This window comes from Oncorhynchus keta, chromosome 7 (assembly GCF_023373465.1).
Source record: "Oncorhynchus keta strain PuntledgeMale-10-30-2019 chromosome 7, Oket_V2, whole genome shotgun sequence".
Taxonomy (NCBI): Eukaryota; Metazoa; Chordata; class Actinopteri; order Salmoniformes; family Salmonidae; genus Oncorhynchus; species Oncorhynchus keta.
This window is the reverse complement of record NC_068427.1, coordinates 1634931-1658373: the sequence shown is the minus strand read 5'-3', so window position 1 is coordinate 1658373 and position 23443 is coordinate 1634931. Positions and strand designations below refer to the sequence as shown.

The window sequence follows — 23443 nt, the reverse complement described above, 5'->3', positions numbered from 1 at the left end:
GGACATCTCAAGTTTTGGCCTGAACATGTTAAAATCTATAGTTGCCACTCACAGTCTGTCTGCCACCAGCAGTTTGATGATGAATCCCTTGGCTTCTCGGCACAGCTCAGTGAACATACTCTCATCAAAGGCCACATTGTAGTTCCTGATGTTGAGCACGGATCTGTGGTCATTCTCTCCAGCAAACGGAGACACTCCAGTAAGGCTGAAATGCAGAAACACCTGTGAACATCTCACTAATTGTTGAATGATTTCTAGAGCCACGTTCCAATATTACTGCAGGTCGATGGCATGTCTGATAGGGTCTCTCTCATAGCAATACAAATAGGAATCAACAGCTACATATGTGGTGTTAATTTATCCATTGGCTTGTAAAGTGTGCATATGCATAAATCCAAATTTAATAACCTCTAGTGACACCCCATTTTTTTTTTCACCTTTATTTAACCAGGTAGGCTAGTTGAGAACAAGTTCTCATTTGCAACTGCGACCTGGCCAAGATAAAGCATAGCAGTGTGAACAGACAACACAGAGTTACACATGGAGTAAACAATTAACAAGTCAATACGCTCCCGGATCCGTCGACTGACACTAATTAGCATAACGCAACGGACATAAATATTACTAGAAAATATTCTTATTCATGCAAATCACAAGTGAAATATATTGAGACACAGCTTAGCCTTTTGTTAATCACCCTGTCATCTCAGATTTTCAAAATATGCTTTACAGCCAAAGCAAGACATGCATTTGTGTAAGTTTATCGATAGCCTAGCATAGCATTATGTCCAGCTAGCAGCAGGTAACTTGGTCACGGAAATCAGAAAAGCTATCAAATGAAATCATTTACCTTTGATGAGCTTCAGATGTTTTCACTCAGGAGACTCCCAGTTAGATAGCAAATGTTCCTTTTTTCCAAAATGATTATTTTTGTAGGCAATATAGCTCCGTTTGTTCTTCACGTTTGGCTGAGAAATCGACCGGAAATTGCGGTCACGACAACGCCGAAGAATGTTCCAAATTAGCTCCATAATATCGACAGAAACATGGCAAACGTTGTTTATAACAATCCTCAAGGTGTTTTTCAAAAATCTATTTGATAAAATATCCACCGGGACAATTGGTTTTTCAGTAGGACCTATTGGAAAATGGCTACCTCTGTATTTTAAGCGAGAATCACTCTGAGAGCCATCAGGTGACCACTTACACAATGTAGCGGGTATTCTTCAACATAAAGGCATAAAACTACGTCACAATGCTGTAGACACCTTGGGGAATACGTAGAAAAAGAAATCTGGTTGATAGCCCATTCACTGCTCAATAGGGACGCATTGGAACGCAGAGCTTTCAAAACATGTGGCACTTCTGGATTGGATTTTTCTCAGGCTTTCGCCTGCAATATCAGTTCTGTTATACTCACAGACAATATTTTTACAGTTTTGGAAACTTTAGAGTGTTGTCTATCCCAAGCTGTCAATTATATGCATATTCTAGCATATTGTCCTGACAAAATATCCCGTTTACTTTGGGAACGTTATTTTTCCAAAAATGAAAATACTGCCCCCTAGTCACAAGAGGTTTTAAGTTGTAATTAATAATCTTATGGGATCACACCAAATTTAAGACACATTTAACGTGTACCTACCACAGATATGTAATGACTCCAATCGGCCTGGAAGAAAAAGCAGAGAATTAGAGAGAATCCATTTGTGATATGTATCAAGTTTTTAACACTTTCATGGCCTTCGGCGTTTTTACCAGATGTCAGTTGCCTTGGACACAGGAGTTTGGTTGACAATTTCTGGGGCAACAAATTCTGGTGTGCCGTATTTGCAGTACTGAGCCTCGTCGGGTGTGAGCTCTATGGCGTTTCCGAAATCACAGATGCGGATTTGATCACCATGGTGGTCTGCCATGAGGATGTTATCAGGCTAGGGGGAAACCCAAAAGAGGAGGTCAGAGTTCAGAATAAAGATCATCATATTGACAAATTACTGAATTCAGGGGTACATATTCCTTGTTTAAACAAACACCTGAAAAACAAAACAAAAACACGGTACTAACCAGAATCCCTCTCGTGACATATCTTTAAATCTCTCTTTTCAGTGAAGACGTGTTTACCTTGATATCCAGATGGATGATATTTTGATGGTGAAGGTAGTCCACACCCTCCAGCAACTGTCTCATGCAGGAGCGGATCTGCAGGTATACCAAGCATAGCATATACCAAGTACAGTCAGGTCCATAAATATTTGGACAATGCCCAAGTAATTATTTTAGCTCTCTACCACAGCATATTGGAGTTGAAATTAAATAATGAATATGAGCTGAAAGTGCATACATCCAAATCAGGTGAACAGTGTAGGAATTACAAAACTTTTTTACAACTGAACCCCCGCCCCTTTTTAAGGTACCAAAAGTAATTGTACAATTGGTTGCTCAGCTGTTCCATGACCAGGTATGTGTTATTCCCTCATTAGTTAATTTACAAGTAAGCAAATTTGGAATCGGTCTAGAGTTGATTTCAAGTGTGGCATTTGCATTTGGAATTGGTTGCTGTTAACCCCCAACATGAAGAAGTCCAAAGAGCTGTCACTGCAAGTGAAGCAAGCCCTCATGAGGCTGAAAAATCTAAATAAACCCATCAGAGAGATTGCAAAAATATTAGGTGTGGCCAAATCAACTACTTGGTACATTCCTAAAAAGAAAGAGCGCACTGATGAGCTCAGGAGCACCAAAAAGCCCGGAAGGCCACGGAAAACAACTGTAGTGGACGACAGAAGAACTCTTTCCCTGGTGAAGAAAACTCCTCCACAACAGTTGGCTAGATCAAGAAAACCCTCCAGGCGGTAGGTGTCTCTGTGTCAAAGTCAACAATCAAGAGAATAATCACCAGAGTAAATACAGAGGGTTTACCACAAGATTTAAACCATTGGTAAGCCTCAAAAACAGGAAGACCAGATTAGAGTTTGCCAAAAAACATCTTAGAAAGCCTGTAGAGTTCTGGAACAACATCCTATGGACAAATGAGACAAAGATCAACTTGTACCAGAATGATGGAAAGAGATGAGTATGGAGAAGGGAAGGAACTGCTCATCTGTGAAACATGGTGGAGGTATGGCTGCCAATGGAACTGGTTCCCTTGTATTTATTGATGATGTGACTGCTGACAAAAACATCAGGATGAATTCTGAAGTGTTAAGGGCTATATTATCTGCTCAGATTCAGCCAAATGCTTCAAAACTCATTGGACGGTGCTTCACAGTTCAGATGGACAATGACCCGAAGCATACTGCGAAAGCAACCCAATACTTTTTTAAGGCAAAGAAGTGGAATGTTCTGCAATGGCCAAGTCAGTCACCTGAACGGAATCCAATTGAGCATGCGTTTTACTTGTTGAAGGCTAAATACCCCGAGAAAAAGCAGGATCTGGTGATCTGGTGATGTCTATGGGTTCCAGACTTCAGACAGTCATTGACTGAAAATATTTGCAAAAAGTATTAAAACACACAATTTAATTTATGATTATGTTAGTTGTCCAGTTGCTTTAGAGCCCCTAAAATTGGGGGGGCTTATGTATAAAAATGGTTGTAATTCCTACATGGTTCATACAATTATTTTGACAAAACCCTTAAATTAAAGATGGAAATCCACACTTAAAACACATCTTGATCGTTTCCTTTCAAATCCACTGTGGTGGCGTACAGAGCCAAGATGATGCAAATTTTGTCACATTCCACTTATGGACCTGACAGTCATTACTCTATGGTACATGTTATAAAGATACGATGGGAGACACAAATTCTTATACAATGGTTTGGTCATATCAAGTTTTACCCAAAGTCACATTTACTCCTGTAAAAGTGTGTGGATTTACTTGGTTTTCTTTGTGTCTGCTTAGAGAATAATTCTAGGGGCCAGGTTGGTTGCTACAGGCGAGAGTTCAATGATCTTTCAATAGAGGTCACTGTTCTCATGACCTCATAATGAAGTCCTTTACCGAAAAAAAAACATATTCTGGCAAACAGTTGTGGCAAATCTTTGGGCAATTTGCCGCCAGCTTATATTTTCGCAGGCAAATACATTTTGTGGCAAACTGTTGAGGCAAATTTGTGGTGACTTGTGAAGTTCTGGCAAAAAAATCTGGGAAATGTGTGGCAAACATTCTACTGCTTGCTGCATATTTGCTGCAAAGTCATTATGAATATGCAATGTAATATAACTTTAAATTAACTTTTCACAGAGAAAACCAAACATACTAAATGTATTAAATATTCTAAACAACATCTATTCAATGTCATAAATCCAATATAACTTGAAATCATCAGCATGCTAATGAAAAAAAGAGCAAAGACTGAATATTTCACAAATAAATAGTTTTAATCTTCTTTATGTAGCTACAACATTTACATGAGAAAAATGTGAAAACTACAGGGATGTCAACTACAGAATTTACTTGAGCCAAACGATAACTGAGCAATGAGCTTTCAACCAATGGATGTTTAAAAAATAATTAACAAAATTGAGATTATTTAAAACAACAAAAACTAAATCAAACCCAGTTCAGAACTATTGCCTTTTTGAGTTAACTTTGGAGCTGTGGAAGTCCTTTGTCCAAAGCTTGTTGAATGCATGCACTGAAACAATCAGAAAACACAAAACAAAAACAATATTAGGCTACTGAAAGCAATTACTGAAAACATGTTCTATTTTTAAATGGTAGGGTTTGGAAAAACGGGGTCATCTGTTACAAAGTTGCCTTGATGTTGCTAAGCTTCTCATTAAAACTGGCATTCTCTATATTTTATCAGCAAGGAAACAATGTTTCTGCCTTGTATAAATGCTATATAAACAAAAGATTCAGCTAGAATAAACTGGAACATAGGCCTTTTAAATCTACCAGAGTATAAAAGATTTGCACAATTGATTCAAGCGAATCATCTAATTATGATATTCAATCTCAAGAAGCCTTGACCTGCTGCACATATATTTCTCTGTGCCCAGTTTGATTGAACATATATTTCTCTGTCCTCAGTTATCGCTTGGCTCAATCTGTATTTTTGACTAGTAACTGATTTCTTCTAGAGATAATGAGGTAAGGGACAACACATGATCAAGATGAGCTAGCTACTTGTTTGAAGAAACGAAAGATCTAATTGTTACAAAGAATGAATGTATGGGCTACATTCATGAGAATAATACATGCATTTATCTTTGTGAGCTATACTCTGCCTATACTCGGCCGTCTCATGATGGTAAATTGGTGGTTGAAGATATCCCTCTAGGGGTGTGGGGGCTGTGCTTTTGCAAAGTGGGTGGGGTTATATACTGCCTGTTTGCCCTGTCAAGGGGGGATCGTCGGATGGGGCCACAGTGTCTCCCGACCCCTCCTGTCTCAGCCTCCAGTAATTATGCTGCAGTAGTTTATGTGACGGGGGGGATAGGGTCTGTCTGTTATATTGGAGTATTTCTCCTGTCTTATCCGGTGTCCTGTGTGAATTTAAGTATGCTTTCTCTAATTCTCTCTCTATCTTTCTTTATTTCTTTCTTTCTTTATTTCTCTCTCTCGGAGGACCTGAGCTCTAGGACCATACCTCAGGACTACCTGGCCTGATGACTCCTTGCTGTCCCCAGTCCACCTGGCCGTGCTGCTGCTCCAGTTTAAACTGTTCTGCCTGCAGCTATGGAACCATGACGTGTTCACCGGACCTGCTACCTGTCTCAGACCTGCTGTTTTCAACTCTCTAGAGACAGCAGGAGCGAGAGAGATACTCAGAATGATCGGCTATGAAAAGCCAACTGACATATACTCCTGAGGTGCTGACCTGTTGCACCCTCGACATCCACGGTGATTATTATTATTTGACCCTGATGGTCATCTATGAACATTTGAACATCTTGGCCATGTTCTGTTATAATCTCCACCCGGCACAGACAGAAGAGGACTGGCCAGCCCTCATAGCCTGGTTCCTCTATAGGTTTCTTCCTAGCTTCTGGCCTTTCTAGGGAGTTGTTCCTAGCCACCGTGCTTCTACACCTGCATTGCTTGCTGTTTGGGGTTTTAGGCTGGGTTTCTGTACAGCACTTTGAGATATCAGCTGATGTAAGATAGGCTTTATGAATAAATGTGATTTACTTACCTTATCAAGCTTGAACACAACAGTAATTTATCACTCAAAAAAGTTTTATGAGTCAGTCCACCACAAACATATTTCCAGGGTGTTGATGCATCCTCTTCCCAATTCCGTGTCTTTCAACCTCATGGGTAAGGGAAGGGTATCCATCTACAAAAGTTCATTTTTGCTATGATGTCAAGTTAGCTCATATTGTTGCAACCTTAGCTAGCTGTGTAAGCTAGCAAAGACAGAAACTTATTCATCCAAAAATGGTGTTGGGGCAAATAATTAGTTAGCTAGCTAGTTATCACATCAATTGTGCAAAAGTATGATAGCTAACCTTAGCTAGCTGGTTGAGCACTAGCTGGTGGTGCTGACAGAGTGAAACTGATATAGCAACAAAATGTGTTTCACTCTATTCCATAAAACATGACATTGCTAACCAGGCATCATTTTAAACACAATTTTGAAGTTTACTAGGAAGTTTAATTAATAAGTTAGACACTTACCAGACAACTTTGGTAGGTAGCTAGCTGGAAAACTGGTTTTGCATTTTCTAAGTGATTTTTCTTCTCCCCCTGACTGGTTGTCAACAGTTACTTGTCTTGGAACTCACGTGTTACCCAGAAAAGGCTTTTGGTAAACTGTTTGCCACAGGTTTGCCACAGATTCAAATATAATTATGAGATCATTATTTACTATAATAAAACCTCTGGCAAACTTTTTGCCTCTAGTGGCAATAAATATTAGTATTGCCAAAGGTTTGCCACAGGTTCACCATTAGTGACAAACATTTGCAAACTTTTGGCAACATTTTGTAGCATACTGTTCAGTTTGCAGCAAATTTGCCACAAACTTGCGGGGAGTGCCGCAACAAATTATTTTTTGTAAGGAGTGTCCTCGAAGCACACATTAACCAACTCACGTCTGACTCCATTACTGTAGATTTCTTTGTTAACCTCTCCAGCAACTCCTCATTGCATCTTGACAAATTGATCAAGGAGAAATACATTTCTGACACTGAAAATACTTCATAATTATGGCATGAGATGAATGAGGGACAAAAATAGTCCAACATAGGAACGTTATGCTTATTACTATCACCATGTGATTGTGTGTTTGTGTGTGTGCTCGAGCGTGCCTGCGTGTGTGTGAATGCGAGTGTGTATGTGTATGCGTGTGTCTACCATAAGAAAGACCATTATAGCTGCCAATTTCCCCAATTTTCAAGTCAAATGGTATATGTAATCCATGTGACAGGCACCAGTCAGTATGAACTCCCAAAAGGATACATCTCTGTGACAATGATGACTGCATTCTTCTTCTCAAAGGCATCATGGAAATACAGGACTCTCTCATGGTCCAGCCCAGACAGTAGTTTCATCTCTCTCAGAGCAGAGGCCTTCCTCTTGGCTCGGGCAGAGATGAACTTGGAAGCATACTCCATTTTACCAACCTTCTGCGTCACTCGTTTCACATAGGAGAAAGCCCCTCTGAAAAAAAATAAATAAAACGATTGATTTGGAGGTAACACTTTACAGTCACTTTCATGATTAAGCATTACCAAACAATTTCTAAACCTTGAATAAATACACATTTCATATTTAGAACATGTATAAGGATATAGTCCTTACAATTCATTAAAACATTTGAATTTATGAATGTTTGTTGGCACATGGTTCTACAATAAGAGTAGATAACATGTGACAGATCATGACAGTTTTATCTGATGTTCTTTTGACTGCTGATTACAAGAAATTATCTGATTACAGGAAATGATCTAATGAGTCTGTTATTAGTGGGATTTGAAGTAACAAACGTCCCACTCTAAATCTTTGTCTTATTATTATTATTTTTAAATAATGTACCACTTATTTCTGACTTTTATTATGAATGTGGCTTGCAAAGGAAGAGTCCCCACTTTAAATCTTAGACATACTTCTTATTGTTATTATTAATGGGGCTTGCAAATCAAGAGTTTCCACTTTAAATCTTAGACATAGTTCTTATTATTAATGGGGCTTGCAAAGCAAGAGTTTCTACTTTAAATCTTAGACATAGTTCTTATTATTAATGGGGCTTGCAAAGCAAGAGTTTCTACTTTAAATCTTAGACATAGTTCTTATTATTAATGGGGCTTGCAAATCAAGAGTTTCCACTTTAAATCTTAGACATAGTTCTTATTATTAATGGGGCTTGCAAAGCAAGAGTTTCTACTTTAAATCTTAGACATAGTTCTTATTATTAATGGGCTTGTGAAGCAAGAGTCCCTCCTTCAAATCTCTCGACATACTTATTTTTCTTCGTAATATTATTATTTGGAACGCTACTCCTCTTAAACCATTTAAGCTAGAAACGGCATTCAAACTTTAACATGTGCAGACTGGTTTAGATTGAGGTCCTAAAATACAGATTGTTTTATATATTTTGTACTTTTTAAACTATTAAGCTTTATGTACTTTTTTGTCCATCTTCATTCACTATCATGGAACTTTTTTCAACATTCTAAAAGACCCCATTGTGACATCACCACTTCCACCATTCCATTCACTGTAAATGCAACAATGCAACTTTTGACACAAATCAGCTACTTTTACCACTTTGTAAACAACTTAGACAAAAAGTTAGAACGTATGAAATCTTCCTCTACTTCTCTGCTTTTCAAATCTGAATGCGGAAACAAAAATATTCTGATAAAAAGTTACAGCTATTTTAGTATCCACATCAACAACATTTTCTAACTATTTATAAAAAACTGACATTTTTACAATGTTCCCAACAAGCTAAACTAAAAGTTAGAGGGTACGATATCTTTGTCAACTTTTCTGCTATTCAAAACTATCTACTACAGATCTTACGACACAGCTGTTTTACTAACTGAACACATTTCCCCCATTTTTTTTCCAAACAACTGCCATTTTGTCAGGAGTGGTCTGTAGTTGTGATGTTGTGGTCTGTAATTGTGGTCAGTAGTTGCAGTTGTAGCCAGTAATTGTAGTCAGTAATTGTGGTCAGTAGTGGTGGTAGTTAGTTATGGTCAGCAGTTGTGTGGTTGTGCTCAGTAGTCGTGGTCAGGAGTTGTGTTCAATAGTTGTGGTCAGGATTAATGATCTGTACACACAACTAGTGACCAGTCTACTGACCACAGCAACAGAACTACAGATTATAACGCCTGACCACAACTACTGAACACAACCCCTGACCACAACTATTGATCACAATTATATACCACAACCACACAACTACTGACCACAACAATTACTGACCACAACCACAGAACTACTGACCACAGAACTCCTCAGCACAACTACTGACCACAACTAATGACCACAATTACTGACCACAACTCCTGAACACAATTACTAACCACAACCACACAACTACTGGCCACACAACTACTAAACACAACAACAGACTTTAACTCCTGACCACAACCACACAACTACTGTCCACAACTAGGGCTGTTGCGGTGACTGTATTACCGCCACATCGAGTCACGGTAATCTCCTTTTATGTATTCTGGTAGTACCTTAGTCGCTAATGACCATCAGGTCACTAATGGCCTGGTACTCAGTGCTCTATTGTCCTTCCAACCACTCTGACATCAATGCAAATGCATTCGAAATTCACATACAACACTTATCATCAAAACAGTATTGCGCTTTTTGTTTCAAAGCCTAACACAACAAAATGGACAGTGCATTCTAAGTTGATGATTCATTCAAAACACACATACGCATATTAGCACTTATGCATAAGCATAGGCCTATATACGAGTCCAAGCCTGAAAAAAAAAGTGAATTAAAATAATGATTGTGCCGTTATACAATACATAGCCTTCCATATATTATGCACAGCAGAAAAACATAAAACAAAACTGATTTAATATGTCTTTGATAAATAATTGGTCTAGCCTATACTTAATTAAACAAATTATAGTAATCGCCTTTGAGTGTGGACTGTATTATTATTCATACTGGATGAACTGGTTAGATTATGCTATGCTTCAAACTATCTATCGATGATTCTGGCCCTGCGCCAGAATGCGCACTTGCTCCGGAATGGGAAAAATATCCTTTCTGTTTTATTCAGCTAAGTTCAATTATATTCTTCTTACTATGAACTCATATAATATAAACTAATGGGAAGGGACTTACAAGCACATCTTGTCAGCTAAATGAACAAGCCGACATCCTATGGCATGGCACATAGCCAGATAACATACAATAGGCCAAAAATACTGAAATACATTTTCTTCATATCATAATGTTTCTTTAGATCTGCCTAAAATAAATAATGGATTTATTGTGATGGTGTATATATATATATATATATATGAATATATATTAAACTGTTTTAAATACTGAACAAAAATTTAAGAGCAGCAACAAGATTTGACTGAATTACAGGTCATTTAAGGAAATCAGCTAAATAAATTCATTAGGGCCTCATCTATGGATTGCACATGACTGGGAATACAGATATGCATCTGTTGGTCACAATTATCTTTAAGAAAGGTAAGGGTGTGGATCTGAAAACCAATCAGTATCTGGTGTTACCACTATTATTCTCATGCAGCATATCTCCATTGCATAGCATAGAGTTGATCAGGCTGTTGATTGTGGCCTGTGGAATGTTGTCCCACTCCTCGTCAATGGCTGTGTGAAGTTGCTGGATATTGGTGGGAACTAGAACACTCTGTCATACACGTCAACCCAGAGCATTCCAAATATGCTCTAAAATTACATTACAGGCGGCTTATGGTAGACAAATGAACATTAAAATCTTTGACAATAGCTGTGGTTGACATTCCTGCAGTCAGCATGCCAATGGCACGCTCCCTCAAAACTTGAGACATCACTGCACATTTTACAGTGGCCTTTATTGTCCCGAGCACAAGGTGCACATGTGTAATGATCATGCTGTTCAATCATATTATTGATATGCCACACCTGTCAGGTGGATTGATTATCTTGGCAAAGTAGAAATGCTCACCAAAAGGTATGTAAAGAAATTTGTGGAAAAACTTTTAGAGAAATCAACTTATGGAACATTTCTGGGATCTTTTATTTCAGCTCATGAAACATGGGACCAACACTTTACATGTTGCGTTCATGTTTTTGTTCAGTGTAGATGTTCCAAAGGCATGCATCAGCGGCTTGTAATGCAGCTTGTTTGTGTGGAGGCCTGGAGATGCAAAACATGTTTATGTTAATTAACGGTCAATTACCGTGAGACGATAACAAAGTGTCATGACTGCCACAGCCCTAATCACAAACACACAACTACTGACCACAACTAATGACCACAACTACTGACCACAACCACACAACTACTGACCACAATTACTGACCACAATTACTAACCGGCATTACTCTACACAAGATTAAAACAATCATGAATGAGCATCATTGAGTTAATATGAATGAGAAAAACTATTGAACAAATGCAATATGTTTTCAGGGAAAGTTTATTTTTCAAATAAATCAAACAGTGTAAACAAGTAAGGCAGTTAAATGTTTCTTGTGTCTTACTTCAATCAGAGTATACACAAACATTTTGTCTTTGTCATCTTCATTGCATTATGAGGGCACTTGTTTGTCATGGCATCAGCTTGAATAAAACATTTTTTACTTCTTCCACTACCACAAAAATACTTTTCAAGAGTTGAAGCAAGCCCCAGAACATTACTTGTAAAGTTACCATTTAGTTATTGCGGGGCTTGTGTGGCAAAAGCCAACACTTAAATCTTCATCATACTTATTATTATTATTTAGCACTTAACTCCTCCTACACAGTTTAAGCTAGAAACGCCATTCAAACTTCAAAACATGTAGACTGGTTTGAGTTGCTTGTATTCAACTTTTTTAAACAGGAGGTTAAGGTATACTACCATTAGAATCTGTTTTCATTATGGGGAACAATGAAAAGCCCGCAAAGTGGATTGCAGGCTGATTTTATTTTATGTTAAAGGGACAGTGCACGTTTATCACAATTGTTTGAGTTTATTGGCAGGGTATAAAGCGTTTTGGGGAGACGATCCTTTAAAGACTGAATGAGTTACATGAAACATTGAGGAAATTTAAAACAAATTATTTGAGGGTATTATTATAATTATTAGGTTTTGTTTGTAGCAAACGTTTTGGGTTTAAGGGGATTTCAATGTTCCCAGAGACAATATATCTTAAAGGGGTACACTCACATATGAAATATTATACGTTTTTATTTTCTTAATTAAATAGGTGAAATCTTTTGATAGAGAAACACTTCTTTGGAGGGGTGGTATGACTTATGACCTCCATTGTAACTTTCCTTTGTGGTCTGATCAGCCTCATTGGAAAGCCATTCGGATGGAGCATATATGGTCTTTTGTAATACTGATATTAAGGTAATTTAATACAAAAAGGCAGTGAAATTTACATTATAGTGTCATATTTTCTCTGATGAATGAGGTGTGAAAATTAGCTAGGATAAGTTTTAATTTATGGTATTTAGGACATATTTTGAGCCAACAGGGCAGGGAAGAAATTGAGATATTTGTGTTTGGTTTTAACACCTGTGTACAGGAGGGCCAGTGTACCTGTGTAACGGGGGAGGGTGTCCGTATGGGGATTACATGATAACCAACTTGGGACAGTTCTGGGATTGGAGAAGAGGATATCCTTATAGCATAGGGGATCCCACAAAGGTGGATAGGTTTTCCATGATATGGGGGAAACCTGGGAGCACTGTTGAACTCTGTAAAGGTGATGAAATCCTACTAACCATCAAAACTATTAAGCTCTCTGATGCAGGCACTTACACCCTCGGACTACAAAGGACCGGGACAGACACGATTGGGTGTGTTTTCTATTAAGGTACTGCCAAAACCACAGAGGTCCCAGACGAACCAGGGCCAGACACACTCCTCTACCACCCCTGGACCGAACCTGCCACCAACCACCACTGTGTTAAAAATCCCATTCAGGAAATTAATGTTAGAGACTATTCGGCTATTGATCAATTAGGCACTGAGACTGGTTTTGATGGTAGAGACAATTTGTGGCTGTCTTATGTGAGGTATACAGCTAAGACCCTGAAAAGAAAGGACTGCATGAGTTACATGAAACATTGGTCATGCTAGACCTGTTCTGGCTACACACCCATTTGCTATAGGAGAAGGAGAGGGGTGGTTGTGTATTCTGAGAGGTTTTTACCAGGTTCAGCCCAATTCAACTCTCTGTTCCTCTTTGAGCCTTGTGTTTCCTACAGTACCTCCTCATCGACCCCCTTGGGGTGTTAAGGCATATGGGGGCAATTACAGTTGCATCACGGGTACAGGTAATGGCATTGATTATGGGAGATTGCCTGAAGCTGATTGCAGTAGTAACATAACCATTAATTCCACTTGGCCAGTTACAGGCCTAAACCAAACTAGTGGTCTGGCTGATGTGTGTTGGATATGTGGACCCAAGAGTACTGAGACCCATTCTAAGAGGGGACTGGCAAGGTACGTGTGCTCTGACCAGTTTGATAATTCCACTGACCATTGTTGATGTTACTTCTGAACAGCTGTTGGGTTCTGTATCCAGGGGACCTGAAAACATTCCATCCCATGGGAGACATAGATGTAGTGCTCCATGGACAGAGGATGTAGTTGACATACACACTAACCTGTTGGGGGTGCCAGTGGGGGTTCCTCATGAGTTTCAGGCCTTGGGTAGGAATGATGGACTCTGACACTTACTACCTATTATGGGTCCAGCCATAGTGGATGCTAGACAGACTGCATGGATTAATTACATCTACTATGATCAACAGCGTTTTGTGAATTACCCCCGTGATGCACTCACTGGTATGTCTGAACAGCTTGAGGCCACATCTAGGGTTGCCAGACAGAATAGACTTGCTTTGGTCCTTCTGTAGCTCAGTTGGTAGAGCATGGCGCTTGTAACGCCAGGGTAGTGGGTTCGATTCCCGGGACCACCCATACGTAGAATGTATGCACACATGACTGTAAGTCGCTTTGGATAAAAGCGTCTGCTAAATGGCATATATTATTATTATTATATGCTTCTTGCCAGTCAGGGGGACGTCTGCAAGATGTTCGGTGAACAATGTTGCACGTATATTCCTAATAACACCAGTCCAGATGGTAGTATATCTAAGGCCCTTAGTGGGCTTGATGACCTATCTGCTGAGATGAGGACCATGGCGGGGGTGGAGGAGTCTGGACTGTTCTCTTGGTTGGGAGCCTGGTTTGGTAAGTACACTAGTATGGTGGTTACTGGATTTCTGACCCTAATTCTTGTATTTTTGATGTGTTGTGCTGCTTGCATCATACCATGTTTTAAGAAGTCTGTTACAGATGTGGTGAAGGCTTCAGGCATGATGCCTTTGCTTGATGCTCCAGTTGGAGATGCTGATACTGAATCAAGCTTTCAGGGGAGGATGGGGCTGACTGAGGATGACCCCTGGTTTGCTGTGGGTGAGGTCGTGGAATGATAACTTCTTAAATACATAACGTGTACGATATAACTTGTCCTCTCTTATGTGAAGGTTTAGAGTCCCTGGGTGGCAAGGAGCCCCCCTGGTACAGGATAGGAGTAGCTGAGAAGACCAGATGGTTTATAATAATGCTTTGCTCTGCTTTACTCTGTTTTCCATGACCAAAGTTTTATCCTATATCTTACATGTCAATAAACAATAAAGTTGTATCCTGTTTTTGCTAAGTGACACCCTTATGTCAAAAGGGGGAGACAAAATCATATATCACTTGTCGATTTTTTTTTCTATTTTTTATGGTTGATTTTTCTTTTCTGTTTTTCTGTAAAAAAAATAAAAAAAATAATAATGTTTTATTAATAATAAACTTTTTCTTATTTTCTTGAAATGCTATTAACATATTACTATGTTGGGACCGCTGAAATAAAAGATAATGAGTGACACCCTTGTGGGTGTCAAAAGGGGGAATCAAAAACTCCAGTTTATATATATATGTTAATCAACAAAGGGACGTGCATCACTTCATATATTCACAAAATAAAGGTTTAAAGTTCCTGGGTTCATCAGAAACCTAGTATATCGGATGGTGTGGTTACACCCCTTGGGGGTGTAAAAAGGGGGATTATGAGGTTTCTGTGTTATGCACTATAGCCCGTTACCATATATGTGATTGAATATTATCTGCTGTTGGCTTGTGTGGATGCATGTATGTGTTATGCAACATAGCTGACTTGAAACATTGTTAACAGTTTCAAGGCCACGGGCCTTTCTCATGATGGAAAAATACAGAAGACAGGAACTGTTCAATGAGTTGGGGGGAGGCACATTCAGAGCGGGGTGTTGCGAGAACAAGCGCTCTTTTGTTAGATAACAGGAGCCAGGTGCGAGATAACGGTATGCAGTATGAGAGCATGGATGTTCTTCACAGCAACAGTTACATCTATCAACAGAAGCGAAAAGAGGCGGGGACCCGCCTGAGCGCCTGCAATAAGCTGAGCAAGTTTAAACCACGCCCAGTCTCTAATCTGACAGGCCGGCTCGGAAGCCGGAACTACTACTGTCATCAGGGTATATTATAATATTTTTGTCAGGAACAAGTCAGTTCTCTGTTTTTTCTCTGCGAGGTGGGACAGAGAGCCAGTATATACGAAAATTGCATTTACCACTTATTGATTAGCTAATAAAAAATACATAGTATACAATCGGTGACTCATTGTCATATTTATCCTGATACCAGATTTGAATTGATGCAATTCTAACAATGGCCCAAATATCATATCACTGTATTTTGCAAATGTTTGACTGTATGACAGTATTTGATGTTTCTGAATGATACAAGTTGTAAATATGCCCTAGGATGGCAACAAATGAATTCTAAGTGATTTTAATGTGTTTTCTCCATTCTGATTGCTTTACTGTTCAACCAAAAATAATAGGACAAAACTGACAGTGAAGAAGTCCTATTTATAGAACATTGAATAGGAATCAAAATCCTATTTTTTAGCTTGTTACTCGGCCAATGCTTACCATTTGCAGAGTTATTTGTTCAATTCCGGCACTAACACTGTGTCTTGTTTCTTTTGTCTTAATATGCCTCCATTTCGCAAAAAAATAAATTAAATAACGTTTCCTTGACAGAAGTATTATTCTCTGACCTATTTGACTGCAGTTCTTACGTTCGCCACTAGGGTTAGTTGCCCAATTTCTTGGGGTCTTACCTCCCAAATTGTTTGACTTCTTGGTATTGCAAGCAAACTTCCTCAGTTCCCAGCTAAAGGCAGTTCTTTCTGGACATAAAAATGGATGAGTGCCATCCTTTTTGGAGTTGTTACTGAATTTTTTAAGATAACAAATCAAATATTAAAATGCTTTTATATAAGGTGAAGTGTACATTCAAACCTGTCCACGAATGAATACCTGTATAGTTAATTTACGGTTTAACGCCCAGCCAGTGTATTTGACAAATAGACTTGACTTTAATTTTGTGATGTGTATAGCTACCTAGCTAATGTTAGGCCTACTCATTTGTGTATCAATGGTTAACGTTTTTCCAAAATGTATTGAAAGATAACAATTTAACAAATGTTTCTTTTTTGTATTTTTTGTGAATGTATAATGTGAAAGTGGGTTTAGATGTTTGAAAACGTAGCATTGTATAGCCTAACGTTAATATTACTAGCTCCTTTCAGGGAAACAAATATGTGTTTGATCAGTTTGTCAGGTATGCACAACCATAGTTTGGCAATTGAATGTTTGATAGTAACAACACAGAGTAACGGTATGTTTTCTAAAGAAGCCTAAAGATTATTTTCGTGTTGACTACTGCAGCTGGTGTAGCAAATTAGCAATAATTTTAGCTAGCATTTTCCAGCTAGCATTTTCACCACTTAGTACACATGCCTTGACGCCTTCGCCACGGCAAGGTTCTGAGATTTATGAGGTGGGAGAGTGAGTATTGTAGGTTCGTAAAAATGATCGGGAGTTTTTCAGACATAGACACACACAACTGCAGTACACATTGTCAGGACACCCCGAGAGATGCTGTTCATTCCCGGGTAAGTTTTTTGTGAATATTCAACCCAATCACATCGGGTTTACAGACCCGTTCATATCGTCTGAACACCAGCCCATTCGTTTCCCAATGTTCACACTGGGTGTGCCGAAGCTGTGTATGTGTGACACGCCTTGATAATTTCTGAAAACAGTTAGTTTGAGGGAAAGTGATCTGGAATGTTCAACCCAGAAACATGTCTTTTCATGCAGTGAGGATATCCCAGGTTTAAGAACAATGCAATGTGTGAAGGTCTATACCACAAATCAGCTACTTTGATCACTTTCCCAACAAGTTAGACAAAAACTTAGAGCGTATGAAATCTTAGTCTACTTCTCTGCTTTTCAAATCTAAAATCTTCCACTACCACAAAAATACTTTTAAAGAATTAAAGCAGGTCTCACAATTTTTTTCATGGAAAATTACCATTTAGTTTGTCGCTCTTTTTTTCTAGCTTTATTTACAAACGGGTGCCTCACCTCCCTATTTCCTTGTGGATGTCATAGTAGTCAGTCAGCCGGCGCATCTTCCTGAGAACGGTCTCGTCGTCCTCCATTGTATCCTCCTTGTCTTCTTTAACTGCAAGGTAGCACAGAAGTGAGGACACAATTGCAATGTAGCCTAATTATAGGCCCACATTTCATAGTATTCGGGCCTGTGTTAATCACATTCCCAACTGCTAATCTGCCTCTACATAGCTGCATCTCAACAATCTGACTGTTCAATCCAAAATGAAAGTTTGTCAGATGTTTTTAGTCCACAAAAGTAGTCTAACATCAAGATGAATCCATGTCCTTCGACATCGGTTGTGTAGATCCGACTGTCTACTCAAATATCCTAAATGAATTGAAAAGATAATCACAGAATAAAACAACCAGGAAATTAGACGGTACTAATATTTTCCTGTAATTTGGGGATTAAAGAACATAGCTGAAACTATACAACTGGTGGCCTAGAATGTGGATATATCTCATCATTCGTCTACTTTGAGGTCTGAAAACATCAGACGACTATGCCTCTGTGTCAATACTGGAATGCATATTTGACTGAATGGTACCCCAAGGCTTACCTGTGCGCACGGTGAGCTCAGCCTTACAGGACACAGAACCAGCCAGGTTCTTGGCTGTGCAGGTATACACCCCTGAATCTTCTGGACTTGTGTTGAGCAGCACAAGGGAGCATTCGTTGTCATCATACACAAAGGTGATGTGACTACTCTCGCACAACAATGTATCATCCTAAAACAAAGTAACAATATGTCACTCTGGAATTAATCACATTTCATGAAAATAAACATGCTTTAAAGGAAATTCTGCCAATTTTCAACCTCGTATTCATTATCTCCAGCACCAAACCATTGTCTACTTTTGGGAAAATAGTGCATTTATATGATCTGTGGGAAAAAAAGATAAGAAAGGTCCTAAAAAATGCTTCTCTTTGAAATCATAGGATTAAAAGAAAACAAAAACTGTGATTTTCAAATCTTACAATGAGTTTCTAGCCATAAGGAGGGTATTTTCTTGCTCCCCACATTACCAAGAATCTCATAGTGTTTAAAAATCACAGATTTTAAAATGTTTTAACTTTTGATGATGTCATTGAGTAGAACTTTTCAACTTTATATTTATTTCTACAAAACATAGAAATGTGCAATTTTCTCATATGTAGACAATGGAATTGTGATGGAGAATGAAAATAAGGTTGAAAGTGACCTAACGTAAACTCGTACATCGCCTTGGTCCGTACAATTGCCCTTATTTTAACGCCCCAAAAACATAATACTTCCAGAGCAACTGTAATGTCAATACCATTGTAAAGCACAATTTCTCCCTTTTCCAACAAAATCAATTACATGACCTAAACGCTGCCCGTTTCGGCATAATTCAAGCAGGCAATGAGCCCCGTCGGGTCTTTTTGTAAATTACGGGTGGGGAAGCAAAACTAATGCGTGGTAGTGAAAAGGAGAGGAGATGTGTGGGAAAACTGCTTTTTTTCACTCAGTCTGTCCAACTTATCACCTTATCGCCTCTAAAATGTAAATAAAACACTAAAATAATTTATATAATGTGTCATTACATACCTATCTGAAGGTTTGTGTCGAATTTGAATCGGGTTTATAGGGCTAAAGTGCTAAAGTGATCTTAGAAGTAAACAGCGGCTTTGAGAATGATGATCGCATGCAGTGATGACGCAAAAAATTACTAGGTAACCCTCCCTTACCCCCGTCACTGTCCATTTCTTGTTTTTAAAGGATGATAGAAGTGCTACACCTGGTGGAGAGAGATTGTAAGACAGAAATAGTTGCTTTATGCGTGCTGTACGTTACGACATGAGACGTCAAGATGTAACGGAGGGTCAGTTTTTTCAACTTTTCTCCAATACTATAGAGCCATTACCATGTCTATCAACGCTTGAATAGAAACCTAGTTCACACCCCCGATTTTGACGTCAACACAGTCGCTACAATCCCATTTGTTTTCTTTGTAGCCTTGTTTGAATGTTGCGGTTGCGCACATTTGTACGGAATGGGGTGACTTTACATTACTCATTCCAGGGTTTTTCTTTATTTTTACTATTTTCTACATTGTAGAATAATAGTGAAGACATCAAAACTATGAAATAACACATATGGAATCATGTAGTAACCAAAAGAGGGTAAAACAAATGAAAATGTATGTTATATTTGAGATTCTTCAAAGTAGCTGCCCTTTGCCTTGATAACAGCTTTGCACACTCTTGGCATTCTGTTAACCAGCTTCGTGGCGTAGTCACCTGGAATGCACCTTTGTGGAATTTCTTTCCTTCTTAATGCGTTTCAGCCAATCATTTGGGTTGTGACAATGTGGTATACAGGGGTGGTATACAGAAGATAGCTGTAAATGGGAAAACTAGACACACAACATAGAATGCCAACTCAGCTCACGTCCTGACCAACACTAAAACAAAGAAAACACAAAAGAACTATGGTCAGAACTTGACAGTACCCCAACCCCCCAGGTCAGGGTCTGGGTGGGCATCTGTCCGCGGTGGCGGCTCTGGTGCAGGACATGGACCCCACTCCACCATAGTCTTTGTCCACTTTAGTCTCCCCCTAGGAACGACGACCCTCGCAGCCGACCCTGACCTGGGAACCCTAATAAATGGGCCCACAGGACTGAGGGACACCTCTGGACTAAACAAACTCCTCCGGACTGAGGGGCAGCTCCGGACTGAGAGGTAGCTCAGGACTGAGAGATAGCTCAGGCTGGTTGACAGCTCTGGCGGCTTCTGGCTGACTGACGGCTCTGGCGGCTCCTGGCTGGCTGACGGCTCTGGCGGCTCCTGGCCGGCTGACGGCTCTGGCGGCTCCTGGCTGGCTGACGGCTCTGGCGGCTCCTGGCTGGCTGACGCCTCTGGCGGCTCCTGGCTGGCTGACGGCTCTGGCCGATCCTGGCTGACTGGCGGCTCTGGCGGATCCTGGCTGACTGGTGGCTCTGACGGCTCCTTGCAGACTGGCGGCTCTGGCGGCTCCTTGCAGACTGGCGGCTCTGGCGGCTCCTTGCACACTGCCGGCTCTGGCGGCTCCTTGTAGACTGGTGGCAGACTCTAACAGCTCTGGACAGGTGGGAGACTCTAGCAGCTCTGGACAGGCGGGAGACTCTAGCAGCTCTGGACAGGCGGGAGACTCTAGCAGCTCTGGACAGGCGGGAGACTCTAGCAGCTCTGGACAGACGAGGCACACTGTAGGCCTGGTGCGTGGTGCCGGCACTGTTGGTACTGGGCCAAGGACACGCACCTCAGGGCGAGTGCAGGGAGGAGGAACAGGGAGTACTGGGCTCTGGACACGCACAGGAAGCCTGGTGCGGGGGGCTGCCACCGGAGGGCTGGTGCGTGTAGGTGGCACTGGATAGACCGTACCGTGCAGGTGCACTGGAGCTCTTGAGCAACCTGCCCAACCCAACCTGCTCCCGGTCGCCCTGCCAGTGCGGCGAGGTGGAATGGCCCGCACTGGGCTGTGCTGGCGAACCCGGGGACACCATGCGTAAGGCTGGTGCCATCTATGCAGGCACAAGGAGATGCAATGGAGACCAGATGCGCAGAGCTGGCTTCATGGCACCTCGCTCGATGCCCACTCTAGCCCGGCCGATACGAGGAGCTGGTATGTACCGCACCGGGCTATGCACCCGCACTGGAGACATCGTGTGCTCCACAGCAGAACTCGGTGCCTGTCCGGTCTCTCTAGCTCTCCGGTAAGCACAGGAAGTTGGCGCAGGTCTCCTACCTGGCTTCGCCACACTCCCTGTGTGGCCACCCCCCAATACATTTTTGGGGCTGCCTCTCGGGCTTCCTACCGCGCCGCCGTGATGACTCCATTCGCCGGTTTCCCTCCTCACACTGCTCCAGAGAATCACACGCGGGCTCCGGCACTCTCCCTGGGTCGACCGCCCACCAGTCTATCGCCTCCCAAGTAGTGACACAGTCCAGGTCTCGCTCCCATGTCCAGAAATCGTGACTTCGCTGCTGCTGCCCATTACCACGCCGCTTTGTTCTTTTGTGGTGGCTGGTTCTGTAACGGTTTTCTTCTGTGGACGAAGGATCGGACCAAAGCACAGCGTCGTTAGAGTTCAACATGTTTAATAAAGACCATAAACGCGAACACTACAAAATAACAAAACAACAAACGTGAAAAACCGAAACAGTCCTATCTGGTGCATAGACACAAAGACAGAAGACAACCACCCACAAAACCCAACACAAAACAGGCTACCTAAATATGGTTCCCAATCAGAGACAATGACTAACACCTGCCTCTGATTGAGAACCATATCAGGCCAAACCTAGAAATGGGAAAACTAGACACACAACATAGAATGCCCACTCAGCTCACGTCCTGACCAACACTAAAACAAAGAAAACACAAAATAACTATAGTCAGAACGTGACAATAGCCCTATTTGGTAAAATACCAAGTCTATATTATGGCAAGAACAGCTCAAATAAGCAAAGTGAAATGACAGTCCATCATTACTTTAAGACATGAAGGTCAGTCAATGAGGAAAATGTCAAGTTTCTTCAAGTGCAGCCGCAAAAACCATCAGGCGCTATGATGACACTGGCTCTCATGAGGACTTCCACAGAAAAGAAAGACCCAGAGTTACCTCTGCTGCAGAGGATATACATTAGAGTTACCAGCCTCAGAAATTGCAGCCAAAATAAATCCTTCACATGAGTGACGGAGTGGCATCGGGCGTAAGTTGTTGTCTTCCATAGGAGGAGAGGGAAAGTGAACTCGCAGAAGATGTTGAAACCCTTCTAATGGTAAGACAACATGAAAAATATACTATGCCAATGATAATTATGCTTTTGAGATCATACTTTATTGGTTTATTATGGAATTTGGCATATTAATGCCCTGATCCAATATAATTTCCTGATCACATCAAGTGTTGTTTTCCCCAATAGACCCATTTGGCGATGTGGCCAGGATGGAGGTTCCTGCCATCCTGCCTACATCATTTACATTTACATTTAAGTCATTTAGCAGACGCTCTTATCCAGAGCGACTTACAAATTGGTGCATTCACCTTATGACATCCAGTGGAACAGCCACTTTACAATAGTGCATCTAAATCTTTTAAGGGGGGTGAGAAGGATTACTTTATCCTATCCTAGGTATTCCTTAAAGAGGTGGAGTTTCAGGTGTCTCCGGAAGGTGGTGATTGACTCCGCTGTCCTGGCGTCGTGAGGGAGTGTGTTCCACCATTGGGGAGCCAGAGCAGCGAACAGTTTTGACTGGGCTGAGCGGGAACTGTACTTCCTCAGTGGTAGGGAGGCGAGCAGGCCAGAGGTGGATGAACGCAGTGCCCTTGTTTGGGTGTAGGGCCTGATCAGAGCCTGGAGGTACTGAGGTGCCGTTCCCCTCACAGCTCCGTAGGCAAGCACCATGGTCTTGTAGCGGATGCGAGCTTCAACTGGAAGCCAGTGGAGAGAGCGGAGGAGCGGGGTGACGTGAGAGAACTTGGGAAGGTTGAACACCAGACGGGCTGCGGCGTTCTGGATGAGTTGTAGGGGTTTAATGGCACAGGCAGGGAGCCCAGCCAACAGCGAGTTGCAGTAATCCAGACGGGAGATGACAAGTGCCTGGATTAGGACCTGCGCCGCTTCCTGTGTGAGGCAGGGTCGTACTCTGCGGATGTTGTAGAGCATGAACCTACAGGAACGGGCCACCGCCTTGATGTTAGTTGAGAACGACAGGGTGTTGTCCAGGATCACGCCAAGGTTCTTAGCGCTCTGGGAGGAGGACACAATGGAG

The 23443-nt window shown here is 41.0% G+C and overlaps 1 protein-coding gene across 4 annotated transcripts in view; it reads right to left on the bottom strand.

Annotated features, from left to right (window-relative positions):
* LOC118385783 (striated muscle preferentially expressed protein kinase-like) overlaps positions 1-23443 on the bottom strand; it is a 101366-nt gene that overhangs the window by 15465 nt on the left and 62458 nt on the right. For all 4 annotated transcript variants that reach the window (XM_052521837.1, XM_052521838.1, XM_035772960.2 and 1 more), the window contains 8 exons: positions 18221-18389; positions 17631-17730; positions 7409-7609; positions 7042-7099; positions 2122-2199; positions 1759-1931; positions 1646-1672; positions 53-205 (listed from right to left, as the gene is read on the bottom strand). In XM_052521837.1, the coding sequence (XP_052377797.1) occupies positions 53-205; positions 1646-1672; positions 1759-1931; positions 2122-2199; positions 7042-7099; positions 7409-7609; positions 17631-17730; positions 18221-18389 (959 nt within the window). The remainder of the gene's footprint in view (positions 1-52; positions 206-1645; positions 1673-1758; positions 1932-2121; positions 2200-7041; positions 7100-7408; positions 7610-17630; positions 17731-18220; positions 18390-23443) is intronic.